Source organism: Triticum dicoccoides, chromosome 4B (assembly GCF_002162155.2).
Source record: "Triticum dicoccoides isolate Atlit2015 ecotype Zavitan chromosome 4B, WEW_v2.0, whole genome shotgun sequence".
NCBI classification, from domain to species: domain Eukaryota; kingdom Viridiplantae; phylum Streptophyta; class Magnoliopsida; order Poales; family Poaceae; genus Triticum; species Triticum dicoccoides.
This window is the reverse complement of record NC_041387.1, coordinates 68693419-68711566: the sequence shown is the minus strand read 5'-3', so window position 1 is coordinate 68711566 and position 18148 is coordinate 68693419. Positions and strand designations below refer to the sequence as shown.

Below are 18148 nucleotides of genomic sequence, written 5' to 3'. Positions count from 1 at the left end.
AAAAGGTCCGGCGAGGAGAGAGAGAAAGGGCGAGATGGGGTCGGTGGTGCTGCCGACGCTGCGGCGGAAGCGGGAGGTCGACACGCCATCCGCGACACCCTCGACAAGGTCCTTGTCCTCCGATTCGGCCGCGCCTCCGACGCCGCCTGCCTCCAGCTCGACGACGTCGTAAGTGCGCAGCACATCGCCGCCGCCGCGCCTCGCCTCTCCCCGTAGCTACCATCTGATTCCACCGCTTCTCGTCAAGTCGGCCCATGAATACTCCACTAGGGGTTCCTTATTTTCTTCTGTGCCGATGTGATTGGATTGGTAGGCGAGTCCAATCTGATACTAGCTGGGAACAGTTGGTTCAGTCTGATTAAGTTCTTGGAGGGCCTTCATATGCGATTAGGAACTTGGTCGCTTGAGCAGGGTAGGGTTAAGAGGCAAATCCTGATATTCAAATGATTTAACCTTAAACTGGATTACTGAGTACTCCCTCCGTCCCAAAATAGATGACCCAACTTTGTACTAAAGTTAGTACAAAACTGGGTCATCTATTTTGAAACGGAGGGAGTATATTCTAAGCAGAATTTGCCAATCATGGTAAAAGCTAGATTGTTGATACACATGTCTTACAGTGACGCGACATGAACAAAATAGAAGCAAAGGAAAAGAATGCTTGGACATTCCTAGGTGATCCTGCCTAACTCCTCGTGACTTCCACCTCATTTGTTTGACAGGATAGTTTGTAAATTAATTGAAATTATTGATGGCAAGCTTTTCATTCACGTCCTTTTCTGTATTGAATTTTATGAGCTCTGTAATATGTATGCCATTTTCTTAATTTTATCCTCTTCTTGCTGTTTCAACAGCTCGCAAAAGCTTCTTGGGACATATCCAAATTTGCAGCAGTAGCATTAGTTGACATGGATTCTGAGGAGATTCAAGTGTATGTTGACTATTTTGATATCACGTTGGTCCCAGCAATCATTTTTTTCTTCAATGCTCATCACATGAAAATGGATTCAGGGTATGTTATTGTTCTTTCTCTGTTAATTTCTTTGCTATGATGCTATTTAGATATCTGTCTTACTTTTTATACTTATATATAAATTCATGTTGATACCGTTCAAGCCTTTTCCTTCAAAGTTTGAAATGAGCTGTGTGTATCTGAATGACACCGACCTAAAGTTATCACAGTCTATAATGTATTTCAAATAATGCCTGGTTAGCTGATATACTACTTCCAAATATTTGGCACGCTGTGTTCATGTTTATTTCACATAGATATGTATCATGATGTAAAAATCTAAGAGACATCCATTTTCCTCTGAAACTACTGACAACCGAGTTTATATTAACCACTACATGGAAGATCAACAAAAGATTAAAACGTCTCATTTGGTATTTCAAGTAGATAGATTACATGAAAGATTTATGAATAAACTTTCAAACATTTGTGTAAATGTCAGGACCCCGACTCAATGCCACATCGATCTAGCATGTAACACTTCATATCACTTTGCGACCTCACGCACGGTATTCCCACGGGTGTCGCCTTACCTTTGCCCGGGACCGTTTGCGCCTTTTGGCACACGTATATGACAGTGTCGCTAGCATCCATATGATAAGGAGCCCGGGTTGACATGGCTAGTCGTAAACCCAAAGTGGCACAAACTTACAGGGACAGGCATCCATGACCCAGCATCGAACGTGTCGGTCATCAGCGAGTGAATCCAGGCTGTAGCACTGGGCTAGCAGGACTCCGGTGGACCGGGCTGTAGCAGGCTAACAGGACTCCGGTATTCATCGCGTGACATTTCCCCGAAGGGACAGACACAGGAACGAAGAAGGACACATGCCGGCCAGCCTAAGTGTTCCGGAGCAGTAGCAAGCTACCATGGCTCGGTGGAAACACTAGGAGACATTTCTCGGTAAGAGAGGCTACTAAGGATAAACAACTAGATAGCCAGATCCCACACATACCAAGCATTTCAATAGCATACACACAATATGCTCGATATGTGCAAATACAACATGGCATCACAACATGACTCTACGACTCAAGTAATTTATTCAATAGGCTCCGAGGAGCGAGATATTACAAACATGGGTCTTATGACCCAACAATCAGAGCATACAAGTCAAAGCACATGCGGAAGCTTAACATGTCTGAGTACAGACATCTATAAATGAAAAAGGCTGAGAAGCCTGACTATCTACCAATCCTGCCGAGGCACAAGATCGTAGCTGAGGTAACAAGCTAAACGTCGAAGACCACGCGGAATTACTAGTGAGACTGAAGTCTCTCTGCAAAAACATAAAATAGGCAAACGTGAGTACAAATGTACCCAGCAAGACTTACATCAGAACTATCTACATATGCATCATTATCAACAAAGGGATGGTGGGGTTTAACTGCAGCAAGCCAGCTTTGACTCGGTGGCTATCCTGAACTACGACTGCAAGCAACTCTTTGAGGTGGCGCACACGAGTCCACATATTCACCATATCAATACACCACTATGGATCCGCTCCCGTCTCCCTACGAGAACGCCATCCATAGCACTCACGCTTATCTTGCGTATTTTAGAGTATCCACTTTCAATTGTCTATGAACTGATATAAGCAACCCAGAAGTCCTTTTCCGCGGACACGGCTATTCGAATAGATCATATTAACCCTGCAGGGGTGTACTTCTTCACACACGCTCTCACCACTTACCGCCGTTTACACGACATGTACTCGGCAACCTTCAAGCGGAAGCCCAACGTGGGTGTCGGCCACGGCCTGCCTAAACACTCGAGTCTCTAGTCCAGGTTTATCGCCTATTCGGGTTCCATCCATGAGGAGATCTGGCCGGAGTTTCGCTCACAGCCCCAAACGATGTGAACAGGGTTCCGTGACACCAAACGGGCGCCCGGTTTACCCGGCCACGTGCCTACCGCATCACAGCCCACCCCTACGGTCAGCGCTGCGCACGGCCTCCAGCATACTACAAACACCAGAAACTACTTGCAACTCCTGGACAGAGGACAAGGGTGATTAAGAAGCCGAGAGGGTCCATTGGTTTCGGGCCCAATGCGTGGTAGTAGCTGAATCATGGATCACAAACACAGAACTCAGTTCCTGAGGACGGCTGCAATGAGACAACCCACCATGTACTCCTACATGGCCTCTCACCGCTACCTTTACCAAATCGTGTTCACACACTTAGCTCACACACAGTAGGACATGTTCACACACCTCTGATTCATCCCCGATGAATCAGACCCGACTCAACTCTAAGCAGTAGCAGGCATGACAACAAGCAAGAATGAGTAGGCACAACAGGGCTCAAACAACTCCTACTCATGCTAGTGGGTTTCATCTATTTACTGTGGCAATGACAGGTCATGCAAAGGATAAAGGGGTTCAGCTACCGCAGCAAGTAACAGACGAATCGATGTTGTCCTAATGCAGTAAAAGAGAGCAGGAGCGAGAGAGTGGGATTTTATCGGAATGAACAAGGGGGTTTTGCTTGCCTGGCACTTCTGAAGATAACATTGAGTCTTCATCAGTGTCAACGATCACATCATCGGTATCACGTCTAACGAGAGGGGACAAATACCGGCAACACAGAAGGAAACACAATCAATGCAATGCACAATATGATGCATGATCATGACATGGCAAAATGAATGTGTTTTGAGCTAAGGCAACTAGCAACAAATTAAATGGGGTTGGTTTGAATACAAGATTCAAATTCAAACTCCATATGTGATTATTTAAATGCCCTTTATATGATTTGTGCTAAACAGCATCTATAAGTTGTTCTAACATGCATGAAAATGGTACAGATGGATTCCTTGAATTTTTCTGATAATTTTTCATATATAATTTATTTAATTTGGAGTTATGGTTAATTTTCTATGATTTATTGAAGTTTTAGCTATTTTCTGAAATTCCTGAAATAATAATAAATCCAGAAATGATTATGGCGTCAGCACCACGTCACAGTGACGTCAGCAGGGTCAACTGGGCGCCCCAGGTCAAACCTGACGTGTGGGGGCCACACGTCAGTGACACAGGAGCTAATCCCGGTCAAACCCAGCGCTGACTGGGGTTTGACCAGGGGTGGGGCCCACTGTCAGTGGCTGTGGGTTTAATTAGTGGGGCCATTAACACTAATTAAGCGTGCCCCGTCGGCAGTCGCCGGAGTATCGCCGGCAGCGACCATTCCGCACGGCGGCGCGGCTCGGATTTGAGCTAGGGGCGATGGTTTGGCGCGCGGTTTGTGGCTACGGCTTGCTGGCGTTCTTGCGCATCTAGTGGTAGTAGCGACAGCAGCTGGGATGGCCTGAGTCGACGGCGACGAGCACTTTCGCGGCGGCCGGAGTTCGGGCACCCGCGGGTTTGGCATTGCGGTGCACGGGAGGGGGAGCTGGTTGGTGTGTTGGGCTCCTGAGGGCTTTATGAGCACGGTGAAGCACTCCGTCGTGGGCATGCGCGGCTATGGCCACGGCTGCGCCATGGCCGGCGGCGAGAAGCTCTCGGGTCCGGGCGAGAGAGAGGGAGCAGAGGGGCGGGGCCTCGAGGAAGAGTGAGAGGGGTCCGAGGGGGTGGCGTGGCGCACCTAGCGACGTCCAGGAGCAAGCGGCAAGCATGAGGTGGCCGGCGCGTGCGCGCGCGCGTCGGGCACACGCCCTCCTGCCTACTGGCAGGAGGTTGAAGACGGTGGCGACTGCGGTGGGCTGGGCCGCACAGTGCTGGACCAGCACAGGAGCTGGGCCGGCTCTGGTGGGCTGCACGGGTGAGGCCAGGTAACTTCCTTCTCTCTCTCTCTTTTATTTCTATTTCAGTTCTGTTTTCTTTTATTTAATCTGTTTTGCCACTGTTTTGAATTTAAAAATAATTCAAACAATGCCAAAAACTCCTCTGAAAATATTTATGCTGCTTAATGGACTTTTCCAAAAGCACATAAAATGTTTCAGGGTATTTGGAAATATATTCTATACAAGTTATGAATATAGTTCCAAATGCAAATAAAGTAATGATTTAAATTCAGTGCTCAAAATATTCCTCAAAAATGTTCATTATTTTTGGTTTGGTGCAAAACCCTTGCCAAAATATAACCAACATTATTTAAGGCCATTTTGAAAACATTGAATGCATTTACCAGGGTTCTTTGCCCCTCTTTTATTTTAAGTTTTTGAGGCTTCCAAAATTCCTCAGTTCAAGTTTTAGAAATTTAAATATGATGCCTAGATGAAGATGCAACTATTTACAAACAATATTCTAGGGCTGTGACAGTAAATGTATGTGTGGCTGCGATCCGAACTTCATAGAGTTGGTTAAGTTGATACTGAATTGTATGCACCAACATGGATATCATGCTAGTTACATTTGATGACATAATCTAGCTGCAAAATAAATGGTGAACTTGTTATGTACAGGACACCTGATCACACAAAATGGATAGGCTCTTTCAGCAGCAAGCAAGACTTCATTGATGTTGTTGAGGTGAGTGGGCAATAAGTGATGTACTTTCTCCAAGTCTTTCAGTTATCAGATTCGACTATTGACAATGGCAAGTTAACCATGTGAACAACATAATTCTTGTGCTTTCATGGTAAATGCAGATTATCATGAGATAATTCTAATATTAAATCTGTACATGGAATCCATTAATGTTAATCAGTTCAAACTAAAAAGGAGAACTGATTATAGTTAGCTGCAGATCATACACAAATACAGATTATTGATATTTGTCCATACATGTGTGAATTTTTGTTTAGAATCCACATGACTAAGAATATATGTGAAGAGAATAGATAAGCCTTTCATGATTGGGCTGATATCGTATACATTTTTGTGTAATCTCTTGTAAACGGTTGATTGGAGTACATGCTTGGATAACAAAAGAAAGCTGAATGAAAATGCTTTTTTTAATCTGTGGATACGTGTCCTCTACTGGAACCTATTTTCAAAATTGGAGAAGACCACATAAGAACCCAAAGGCATACTATAACTTCTCAAAAGGTATACTTAGTAATAACGTCAGTACCCTGTTTCCTTTTGATGGAAACAAAATGGCATGGTATAAATCAACCTTCTCAACAAGGGTCCAACTACCAACATGGATACTTGTCAGATGTCTCGCCGCACATGATATTTTTTAACCAGTTTTGACCCGTCTCCCAGTTGAGCGTGTCATAGTTCTGTTGAAGGTTGTAGCTGTGGGTACGAGATGTCAATCCTGAGACGTGTCGGCGGCCAGTCCATCGACACGAAACGATTTCCTTAGTGGTCCTCTGTCCAAGACCAATGCTCAGGGGAAATTCACTTGCACCTCTAGTTGTCCAAATGGATCATCTGAAAGAAGTTATGGACCACACCTTTAAGGAGAGCTCTTGTTCCATATGAGAGATGGCGTACAAACGATCCATAGGTGCCTTTTATAGGCCATTGGCCTTGTAAAAATGATCACCAAACCGTTGGTGGGAAGGGAAACACAGAGCCTTTGTAATCTACTCCCTCCATGCTTGAAAAGGACTGCAAATTTTGATTAAGGTCAAACGGTGGCAAGTTTGACCAAGTTCATAAAAAAAACTATCGACAACTATAATACCAATTTAGTATGACTAAATACATAATAAACATATTTTCATATTATACCTATGTAGTATTGTATGTATTAATAGTTTTCCCTGTAAACTTGGTCAAACTTTGCACCGTTTGCTTGTAGGCCTTCTTTTCAAGTATGGAGGCAGTATTTTTGAAAAGTTCAAAATAACCTTCAATAAGGAAAAGAACAAGGATAAACTAGTCTTATTTGGTCCATGCACTTGGTCCATGGAGGAGGTGGGTGACCTTAGTCCATGAGGGATGGTGGTCCATTGGGCTTGATTCTTATTTCTTAACACTGCCTTTATCTGAGATTTTTGGTATGCAATTGTCTCTGCCCAACAAAAAAATTAGTTGATTCAAGGCAGCAGAAGAGCTCATCTGTGATGGTTTGCCTTCTGTATCACAGGTTCTTCTATACACCATTTCTAGACAAGTACTTATTTTCATTTCACCTCTTTGTGATGTATTGATGGCAGGCAGTATTCAGGGGTGCGATGAAAGGCAAACTGATAGTGTCTTGCCCACTTCCACCAGAGAGGATACCCAGATTCCAGCTTCTTTTCAAGGATGTCTAATCACAAGAAGCGCACATTCTCAACATATGTAATGGTCTTTTAGATAATGGAAGAGTTTCATCCCCCCATCCTCTGCATACATATCCATGCAGCCAGACCTAAAGAATAAACTATTCGTGGTAAGCAAAAAAGGTTGTACTTGAGCCAGCTTGGTGCATTCCTTATTCCTTTTTTCGTTTTTCTGCAACATGAATGATCACAAGGGATGCACTGCAGGCGGATACGGAGATGTGCTTGCATGAGCTTGGTGATGAACAATCAAGAGTTGGCGTTTGCACTGGTTTGCATCAACTATGTTTCTCTATGTTCTTATAGCATAATAATACAACAATTGGTGTTTTGCCCTCTCTAGTCTGTAAAGTTCTGTATTTCACAAACTAAATGGTCAACTAGGTGCACCCCTGTTAGTTTGGTACAAGTCTGGTTATATTTTGTTTGTGATATAATCAATTATTAAAATTGACATTTGCATGGCATTCTACATCTGGACGATATTGGGGAAAAAGGACATGCCTTTTTGTTGGACTAGATTGATCTTATCTTTATTAGAAGAAGCAGCGAACTCATCATCCCTTACAACAGCCTAGTTTCCAAGGGTACTCAACTCACTCCAATGCAAATAAAAATTATACGTACTACAATGGGGGAATTACACTCTATGTATCCACCTCTACCCCTTCCCTGCAAGTCAATCAATCTAGTAAAGCTCAAACCTCGAACGTAATCTCCATCTCATGCTTGTCAACCATGAGGAAATGAGATCCTCTGTCTACCACCTTGCTGCCATCCTTCCTCACCCTGCTAAAATGTTCACACGGGCTGATATCAAATGTGAGTCTGGCCTTCTCCCCTGCCTTGAGGTGCTGTCTCCTGAACCCGATGAGCTGCTTCGCCGGCCGGCCGGCGGTTGCGTTGGCCCACCGGAGGTACACGAGCACCGAGTGCTTGCCGTCCATGGGGCCGTGGTTTTCCACCTCGACCACGGCTGGGAACCTGAGCTGCTCGCACCGTTGGGGACCAATATGTTCGACGTGGTAGCTCGCGACGCCTTGTTCCGCCGCTGGCAATGGCATTGTGCTCAGGCCTGCGAGCAAGTCCGTGTTGGGGGTGCCGGATGAGACCAGCCGGCGAGAGTAGCTGGAGTAGCTGAGGCCGTAGCCAAACTTGTAGACAGTCTCTCCCTGGTAGAAGCGGTAGCTCCGGCCGGGGTAGCCGGTGGCCGGGTCGGCGCGCATCCGCATGTCGGTCATGGGCACCTTGGTGAACTCTTCCGGGTACCAGGTCACCGGCAGCCTCCCGCCGGGGTTGTGGTCGCCGAAGAGCACCCTGGCGATGGCGAGCCCGCCGGCCTGGCCGGGGTAACCGGCCCAGAGGATGGCGCCGATCTTGGGGTTGGTCTTGGCGAAGGTCACGTCCACCGGCCCGCCCGTGAGGAGCACCAGGATGACGGGCCTCTTGGCGGCGTCGGCGACGGCGGTGATGAGGCTCTGCTGCTGCCCGGGGAGCAGGAGGCTGGTCCTGTCGCGCCCTTCGCTCTCCTGCTGCTGGCTCAGTCCCATGAGGAGGAGCACGTAGTCCGACGAGGCCGCCAGGGAGGCCACCTCGTCCGTGTCGGCCACGTCGCAGGCCGCCGAGCGGCACCCTGCGAGGAACCTGGCGTCCTTGACGTAGCCCTGGACCCCCTTGAGCGGCGTGACGGACTCGCAGGGCGGGCCGAAGTAGTTGCCGATGAGCAGGCCGGGGTTGTTGGCGTTGGGCCCGATGACAGCGGCGGAGGCGACGGCGGCCCGGTCGAGCGGGAGGATGCCAGCGTCGTTCTTGAGGAGGACGATGCCGTCCTGCGCGGCGTCGAGGGCGAGGCTCCTGTGCTCCGGGGTGCAGATGTCGGCGGCGTTGAGGCCGCCGTAGATGTTGGCCCTGGGGTCGCCGTCGAAGTGGCCCAGGCGCATCCGGACGGCGAAGAGGTTGTTGAGCGCCTTGTCGATGTCGTCCTCCGTGATCTTGCCCTGCTGCACAGCGGCCGCCGCGTGCTGCTGCATGTAGGTCCCGCAGTCGATGTCCAGTCCTGGGTGATACGCACAAACACAATTATCCACATCACTATCGTTTTGAAGAATGAACTCGTACCGGGGTCCAATACTATAGTGAACTACTAGTATCTTGTAGTACATAGAAGCCAGAGTAGAATTGACAGGTCAGGAAAGTGGATGAGTTTTAGTCGTGTGCTCACTGAATACAATGCAAATCCATGCAAATGCTTACCGGCCTTGAGCGCGAGTGCAACCGCGTCCTCGGGCGTGGGCGCGTACCGCTGCGCGTCACGCATGATGGCCACGGCGTCGCAGTCGGAGGCGACGTACCTGCACGCACGCAAGCAAGCAGCCAAAAGAGTAGACCATGGCATCAGTAGCGCGTGAAGACGACCGCACTCCCGTCCCGCATGTGACTTCCAATCGAAACAAAAACAAAAAATTGCTGTACCCGTCGAGGCCCCAGTCTCCTCTGACGGTCTTGGTGAGGAGGTCGGAGTTGGCGCAGGCGGGGACGCCGTTGATGCCGGTGTAGGCGCACATGACGCAGCTGGCCTTGCCGTCCACCACGCAGCTCCGGAACGGCGGGTTGTACGTGTCCTCCAGGTCCTGCGCCGTCACCCTGGCGTCGAAGTTGTAGCGGGCCACGCCGTTCCAGTCCTCCAGGTCGTACGCCGTGGCGTGCTTGCAGCAGGCCGACGTCTGCAGCAGCGACGCCGACGAGTTCCCCTGCAGGCCCTTGACGAACGCCACGCCGTAGCGGCTCGCCGTCGTCGGGTCCTCCCCCGGGGTCTCCTGCCCGCGGCCCCACCGCGGGTCCCGGTAGATGTTCACGTTCGGGGACCACATCGTCAGGCCCTCCGCCTGCCCCAGGTTGTACAGCGCCCGAGCCTCCCTGCCGATCGCCTACACGCATGCGCGCCGACGTGTACGTGTCAGGCAATGGGCAGTGAACAATAAAGGTGACGTGAAAAGGAAAAGATATAGATATAGATACACGTACTGGACAATAATTAAGGCATGCTTGCAACACAAACTTGCATTGCATGGTGACCATCAAGTTGGCGACACCTTTCTCAAAGTATGCTACCACCTCCCCTCCGAGTTATAAGACGTTTTGGGTATTTCAATATAAACTATGCACGGTCTAAAATGAGCGACCAAACACACTAAAACACGTATATATACATCCGATTTAGAAAAATGTTTGGACATTTTATAATTCGAAATGGAGGGAGTACTAGTCGAGCACCTGCATGAACCACGGGTATATATGACTGAACAAGTGGTGCTTGACTGAACAAACCTAATAATTAGTTGATTTTGCAGACTTTATACGGCCTAACAATTAGTGATCAGGAAGGCCTAACATATAGTTGGTAGAACTCCAACATGAAGTTAACGACATGTCCATCTTAAATTAGTCGTGCCAGAATCAAATCACATGCATATGGATCCAGCTAGCTCCTGCTAACAAGAAGCACGGGCTGTGTACCGTAAGGCATGACCTTTGTGGCATTGTGGGCACGCTCAATAGTCCATACCCACGGACAACAGGGTAACCAAAAGGTTGGGTACGACGGAAAAGGCCCGATCTATTCGTGTCAGATCTGTGTGTGGCTCAGCTCACATGTGGCCGGCTTCCCACAACCAAAAAGGCGCCACTTTTCTTTCCCGCGCAAACATTCTTCTCCCTGTCGTTGGCACTAACCGCACTACGTGTACTCACGTGCTGACCCTTTATAGCTCTTTTCTAGGTGCCCTCCGGTGTTGATGTACACACGGCAGTTTGTCCTACGGTCTCTAGGGAAAAAACACTAAAGGGATTTGATAATTTGGACGTATACTTCATTTTTTTTTTTTGGAAATTGGACGTATACTTCATTAGTTTAGCCTGTTTGGGTCGGGAAATTTGAAGACGCTCCGGCCACTTTACCTAGCCGTGGACGTGCTTTTATGGATAATGGAAAACTTCGACAGATTAGATGCTATCTCATTTCAAATCATGCATTCCTTATATATCATGCATACTCGTTCAAAGTAAAATACAGCAGTATGCTCTGAGTATGGAGTATCACATTTGTTCAAATTATATCTTGAAGTATGCCTTTTCTTCTTCTTGCCACGTCCTTCGACGTTGGAAGAAAATCTCATGTGATTTTTGTTAAATATCTAAAAGGACTAGAGTGTACAAGTAAAAAACCCATAATAGAAGATTTGAGGACACTATAATTTCTTTCCTAGAGTGTACAAGTAAAAAAAAAAACCATAATAGCCCTACAGAATCATGAAAAATCATCTCACCTGACAAGAGGGTAATATTTTTTTTTTGAGGCAGAAGAGGGTAATACATTATATACTAATAAGATTAAAACTGGAAAACAAAGCTAGCATCTAGCAAATCCTTAGCCCACGAGCATCCCGTACTGTACAAACAACCGCGCTCTTTGTCTGTTCCCAAATCACGGATCAAGAAAAGGAACCCTCCCCCGCGGTGAAAGGAAAGAAAATGGCCGGTGCATGATGCATGGCATGGCATGGACGCATGCACGCGCGCATGCAGCATGATACCTGGGCCCGATCCTAACCCAACCCGAACAACTAACTGCCCGAGACAGCGATCCAACGCAACATTCCATAATGAAACTGCCGCACGCCATTATGTTGAGAAAAAGCGAAAAGAAACCGCCAGCAGTCCGCCGGCCGGCCGGCCTCACGGACGAGCCGGCGAGCGCCAGTACGGATAGCTTACCTGGCCGATGCGGAACCAGAGGTCGTCGTCGAAGGCGGCGGCGGTGAGGCTGACCTGCGGGAAGCTGGTGGCGCTGCGGACGGCGCCGTTGAAGTGGAGGCCCTTGCCGGAGGTGGCCAGCCCGTGCAGCGCCTCGTTCCACCACTTGTAGGCCGGCACGCCCAGCCGCGGGACGCCCGCGGCCTCGTCGCCCAGCTGCGCCACCTTCTCCGCCGGCGTCAGCCGCGCCACCAGGTCCGCCGCCCGCTGCGCCACCGGGAGCGTCGCGTCGCAGAAGGCGTACCCCTGCGTCGCGGCGGTGGACGACGGCCCGCAGGAGAAGGGTGGGTCGGCGGCGAGGGCCGGCACCACCGCCCCCAGCAACGACGACGACACCGTCAGCAGCAGAAGCAGCGTCTGTGCAACCACCGCGCCGTCCTCGTGGTGTGACAGCACGGCCATGGCGAGACGAGTTTGCTAGGAGCCGCGCAGGGGGGGAGGGTGGCACGTGAACGGATGGGTCAAGGCAGTGGTCGCCTAAATAGGCGCTCCTGGCCAATGGGAGCGAGGCGCGTGTCATCGACATGGGTTGCGTGTGACGTACAACTATTATACTACTGCCATGCCATTATGCTATGATATGATACGCTGCTGGAGTGTGTTACCCATCAGCAAGAACAATCTCACCTTCGCATGCATGCTATAAAGTGGAATATGTGATGTTGCACCCGTGTACGCGTTGTTCTTTCCTTTAGGAGAGGATTTAGTAGATTTTTGATTAATTAATTAGGTGCGTAGATCATGAATTGAGATATGTAACTTGCGTGCGGGGTGGTGTTTGGGCATATCCGTTTCGTGGCCTTGGTTAATTGAGATAAGTAAGGCTAGCTAGTTGTTGGATCTACATGAATGCGTTGCTTTGCATCCTTGTCAATCTAAACATCCAAATGCCCACAAAAGAAAATCTAGATATCCAAACACGCAATTTCTGCTCGCAACAACTATTTATAAGTTGCCTGAAAAAGATTGTAGGTGTAAACTGGCCATGGTGTCCTCACTCCTCGGCAAGGCCTCGCTAAGACTACGTCCGTAATGGGGATGACATGGCTTGTTGCCGTGTAGCCAGCAGAGACAGAGAAGAAACTTGATCAACGTGATTGGAGGGCCTTTTAGCTCCGACTCCTGCTCGAATTAGATAGCTACCTCATCGGAGGTGGAAGGGAACTATTATGTGGTACACGATCAAGACTGAGATTTGACCCTTCGGCGATGGAGAGATACACTCTGGGCCCACCCGATATTACGGTATCCAACATCGTATGGCAGGTATAGTGACTAAGGTGTTAGTCGCGGGGATACCGGAATAGAGAGGTACACTAAGGAGTTTTGGAATCAAAATCAGGATGTCTTATCCCTTGTTTGTAGGAGGGTTTCTAACGAAAGAAACAATGCTCTCATAGCCCCTTATTTTGGCAAGGATGTCCGTATGACTCTATTTGATATTGGTGCTTTAAAGGTTCCGGGCCTTGATGGATGTCATGTAATTTGCATTCTGAATTGCGGCATGTTCTCTTTCAATACTATGAAATTCTTCTGTAAAAATAATAATACTATGAATATTCATTAACATGTAAAAAAGGGAAAACTCTAATATAATAGAAAATAATAATCTATTTAAACCCATTTGTGAGAAAGCTTGAGAAGAGCTAAGAGACTTGAACTTTGGACTTCAACAATAAGAATTTTACGATTTGTATAGTCGGATTCAAATTAGCAAGTAAATTGCCTATCATTTTTTTAATATCAATTATTGCAACATTCAAATTGCAATATCTAAGAATACTATGCAATAGCCTACTATATAGTGCATTGTAGGCGTATGATCATTGCTCTTCAACTGGGTTATTCTATTCCACTTCTATACATATAAAAAGATAAAGGAGAATACGTGATAATACAATGAAACATTTATACAAAACGCCTATCCCAAGCACATGCAAGGGAGCCATAGACAGTCAGGTGAAATCCAATCCACGAGATAATGTGATCCATCGATAGCAGAAGGGTCTGGCAAGATCAGTGCGTTGATTGCTCCTAAAGATGGGACTGCGGAAGAAGATGACGACAGATTCTACAGCGTGCGCATGCAGTGCACCCTGAGGGTCTGCTTGGCCGGTTGGTCCTCCCGGCTAGCCGGCGGGCGGCTCGGTGAGGTCACCATGTAATTTGCATTTCGAAAAAGATGGACGACATCGTTGTGATGAAGGTTGTAATTCTAGAGGAGTCATTATCGCAAGGCATAGAGAGGGAGGTGATAAGCGCCTATACCTTAAAATAGCTTTTTGATGAATGCAAAGGACATATCTGGTAGAATCGTAACCATAGGATACGATCCTAATCAAAATGTGTGTGCATGAACATGAGTCATTGTGTTATATCCCATCTACACCGGGTGTGAACATTGTTTAATAGAACACGTGTCTAGACAATTTTATTAAGTAGAGAAAACACCAGAAACATAATGCTTGTAAGTAGCAAGACAACGATAATCGTTGGCGAGTCGTGAAAGTTGGCCCATGGCTCTCGATTACAAGATCGATACCAAACCTTTGAACCGATTCCTTCCATGAGTAAAGGACTGAATGAGATTCGCTTGGGCAGGAAAACTAAGTATTGGTCCCTTTTCTTCTCTTATTGGATTAATTACTTCACTTTCTTTTGAGTGTTGGATTTTTATATTTTTTTAGATTTGATTTGGCATTGTTCAACAATAATTATTTTTACAAATTCCTTTTTTAATAGCAGATACCACTTACCTTGAAATCCATAGGGCCACCTATCATGGATGTTGGGCATAATTCCGCAAATATATGGCCAAATGATGTACTAAGGGGTTAGGACAAGTTCCTTGGGTGCTACCGATCACATGACGATTGCTAACCCATTTCCAAGTTCCCACCAGGGAATCAACCATATTCTCTAGGACCACCCTCAATAATATGTGATAAATATCTAGAAGACATTGATTCCATAAGTCTACGAGGATCCATTTGAAGATGGCGGTTGCCACCAAAGACACCAGCAATGTACATATAGAATGTAGTATAAATATATCGGTCACATTACATTTTAATAAGATTATGTACTGGCTTCAAACTAGAATTATCAATGTGGAGAAGTCAGAGCTAAGGTGTGTCACGGGCCGTCGCAAGCGGAATTGGTTGTCATGTGTCGGCTTTGTGTGTATTATGTGGTGTCCGCGTCGAGACTCATCAGAGTCGGAATCATCAAGCCATGAGTGTGGGATGATGACGATGATGCTCATGGGTAGCGTCGATAGCCATGGTTCTTCATCCGTGTTTGTAGAGTGTTTGTTTGCGGTGCCATGGCCTTTTTTGTATATTGTTGTCCTTTGCATGTTTTTAAAATTCTTTATGTTTCACAATGTTTGTTTTTGTCCCATTTTTCTCTAGTTATTTGAACAAGTTTGGTGTTAACTATAATTGAACCAGATAGATTTTTTTCCATCGCTTTTGGAAACAAATAAACAATTGTGTTGATCAATCCTTTATCATTGGATATATACAGAAATATGAACGTTCAATGTTGATTTGAAGGCACCGTACGTAAGGTGCTAAAAGACTTAATTATGTGTGTGTACGCGCCGTCTCTTCCAAGTCGAGCAATGCAAAAGCACTATCTCTTCCAAAGACTTAGGCGCTAAAAGATTTAGGTTTGTATCGTTCGACCGTGTACTTTGATATGTTATTTTATATAAAGCAGGGTGAAAGCCTATTTTGAGAAGTCGAGCAATGGTACTCTTAGTGCTGAATTCACAAAACAATCTAGAGCACTAGTTCAAAGCGCTGACGGTTATATCCTTATTTTTTTCTGAACGGTCATGTACGTTAAGTTTTATGTAGAAGTAGTGCGTAGGAGTAGCATTTTTGCTTCCAAGTCTCGCATATAGCAGTGCATGAGTCCAATTGCAAGGGCATTCAGATTCCTCTGTTGACATTTGGGAAGAGAACAAGTAGACTGATTGTCATTACTTCCGAGATTACTTTGTCCGTATGCGGCGATAAAAATACAAACGGTGACAGCAGGTAAAGAACAAGAAACTGGACATATGCAATGCCAATAGCCTTGCTAGGCTCATAAACCTTCTGCACGATTCTGTCTTTTCTCCGTTTTCCTTAAGCTGCAGTCCCGTTGTCCGTATGTCACATGCGAATGTAGTCTAGTTAAATTTGTACATATGTATGCAACCTTCAACTTTTTTATTTTGAGTCTAAGATCGCGAGAGAAAGATACACCTCCATGTCATGCATGGTTAGCAGCTTAGCATGCACGTGAGAAGATTTTGTACGTATGCACTTCTTTTTCAACGACGCAAGAAAATGCATCCCTGCTCTGTTGCAATGTTATTGTAGCCAAAGTGCTGGCAATAAAATGTTCAAGGTATGTGTTTGCGCATTTGTCCACCTCTTTTCTCATAGAAAAAAGAATACACATTTCCTATTCCTTAGGCGCAACTGAGAAAAGAAAAAAACCAATTCAATCGATTCCGGAGATAGGAAGCAAAGCACCAAGGCGGAGCTGGGGTAGCCCTGGTGTTGCCGGCGGGTCCGAGCAGGGACGAGTAAGTGATGGGGAAGGCACAGCCGGCTACGAAGTCGCTAGAGGAAGCGAGTTCTAGGGTTGATGGTGTGGTTGTGGGTGCGGAGGTGTTCGTCGACGCAGAAGAACACGGGGGGTTATAAAGGGATGGTCGGGAAGACGGCAACTTGGCGGAGGAAGTGGCTCAGGCAGAATGGGGCGTGAGGGGCGCAATAACATGACGCCGGCCATGGGTGGCGGGGCCCGGCGGTTGGACCATGGCATTAGAGTCAAAGTAAGAAGAAGAAGGTGACCAGAGTCCAAAAGTGGAGGAAGACTTAAGTTTGTATCACGTTGTCCATGTGTCACATGTGAATGTAGTCTAGTTAAATTTGTACATATGTATGCAACCTTCAATTTTCTTTTCTTTTTTTGAGTTTAAGATCTGAGAGACAGATACACCTCCATGCTATGTGATAGAGAGAAGGTAAATAGCATATGTATACATAAACTAGAACCAAACATATCTAGAGCAGACACTAGAGCCAGAAACTGTGACAGAACCTCAAACATAAAGAGGATGAACACGTACGGTACGGCAACAGAAGCACCAGTCTTGGGGTTAACATCCTCGCCAGCCATGTCGTCGAAGAGGTTGTCGACGTCGGGGAAGAAGTCGTCGTTGGGGAAGTGGTCGTCCGTGTCTTGAGCATCCGTGATGAACCGGTCAGTAGTCGCGCATAGCGCTCCCCGAAAATCTTATCACCCATTCTCCCGTACATGACTCAAAGAGGTGCGGTTTCGGAGGCCTACTGTCCCGACCTGCGGTGCACGCTGCAAGCCGGGATAGGGAAGATCGTAGCAGCAGCTCAGAGATTGGAACTTGGTGGCTAGAGGGAGATGGTCTTATGGTGTGTATCTCTCGAGAGGAGCGACCTCTCTTTTACAGGCACAAGAGAAGTAGGCGAGAGGACAGCAACGGTAGGTGAAACGAAGAGAGGAAGACGAAGTGAACAACCAGCAGCCGAAGGGATGCACCGTTCGCATTCAGTCTCCACTGTAGCAAAAATCTTTTCAACTTCCGTGTGACCTTTCGTATACCAGTCGTGCATGGCGTGGCGGGTGGCGGAGGAGGAGCGCGCGTGAATGTCCTTCTTATTCTCATGCTCATACATGTGGGAAACAACCTCCCTTATAAGGAGGTCCAACTCCCACCAAACTAGCAATGTGGACTAAACTTTGGTTTCACCTCTTGCCTTGCATGAATAGGCTGTGTGCGTCTCTAGGATTTATTAGAAATTTCTGAAATTGTTATTAGGCTAACCTAAAATAGACAAAATTCCAGCAACCAGTTCAATCAATTCTGGAGATATAGGAAGCAAAGCACCAAAGTGGATCTGGGGTAGCTGATGAGGATATAGACCTAGGGTAGGGTCATAGGCCTGACCTACGTGCCCTACCCAAGGTCACTATCCCAGAAGCAAAGAAGCTCAAGAGATAACAGGGAGTACCCAAGGAAGACGTCAAGTGTTAGACCTCTCGACCAACCATATCACTCGGATACCCAACTTCCTCAGGACCACTAGACCATACAAGAAACCACTCGACCTATGAAGACCAGG

At 47.0% G+C, this 18148-nt stretch overlaps 1 protein-coding gene and 1 pseudogene across 2 annotated transcripts; one reads left to right on the top strand and one right to left on the bottom strand.

Moving 5' to 3' along the window:
- Window positions 1-12: 12 nt before the first annotated feature.
- LOC119295064 lies at window positions 13-7647 on the top strand (annotated as a pseudogene).
- Window positions 7648-7686: 39 nt separating this feature from the next.
- LOC119295063 (probable beta-D-xylosidase 7) lies at window positions 7687-12439 on the bottom strand. 2 transcript variants are annotated; one of them, XM_037573392.1, is made up of 4 exons: window positions 11949-12439; window positions 9648-10102; window positions 9429-9526; window positions 7687-9231 (listed from the first exon to the last, which is right to left on the bottom strand). In XM_037573392.1, the coding sequence occupies exons 1-4, from the start codon at window positions 12387-12389 to the stop codon at window positions 7874-7876; spliced, it is 2352 nt and encodes a 783-aa protein (XP_037429289.1). In that variant the 5' UTR covers window positions 12390-12439; the 3' UTR covers window positions 7687-7873. The 2 variants fall into 2 exon arrangements, with proteins under 2 accessions (XP_037429289.1, XP_037429290.1); XM_037573393.1 differs by having other exon boundaries at window positions 12003-12439.
- Window positions 12440-18148: the final 5709 nt, after the last annotated feature.

Bases quoted from the DNA above. Each gene is read 5' to 3' on its own strand.
- LOC119295063 (XM_037573392.1), bottom strand. From the start codon at position 12,389: ATGGCCGTGCTGTCACACCACGAGGACGGCGCGGTGGTTGCACAGACG. The intron at 10,103-11,948 runs GTAAGCTATCCG...GCATGCGTGTAG, and splicing joins TCTGGTTCCGCATCGGCCAG to GCGATCGGCAGGGAGGCTCG. The intron at 9,232-9,428 runs GTAAGCATTTGC...CGTATCACCCAG, and splicing joins TGCACTCGCGCTCAAGGCCG to GACTGGACATCGACTGCGGG.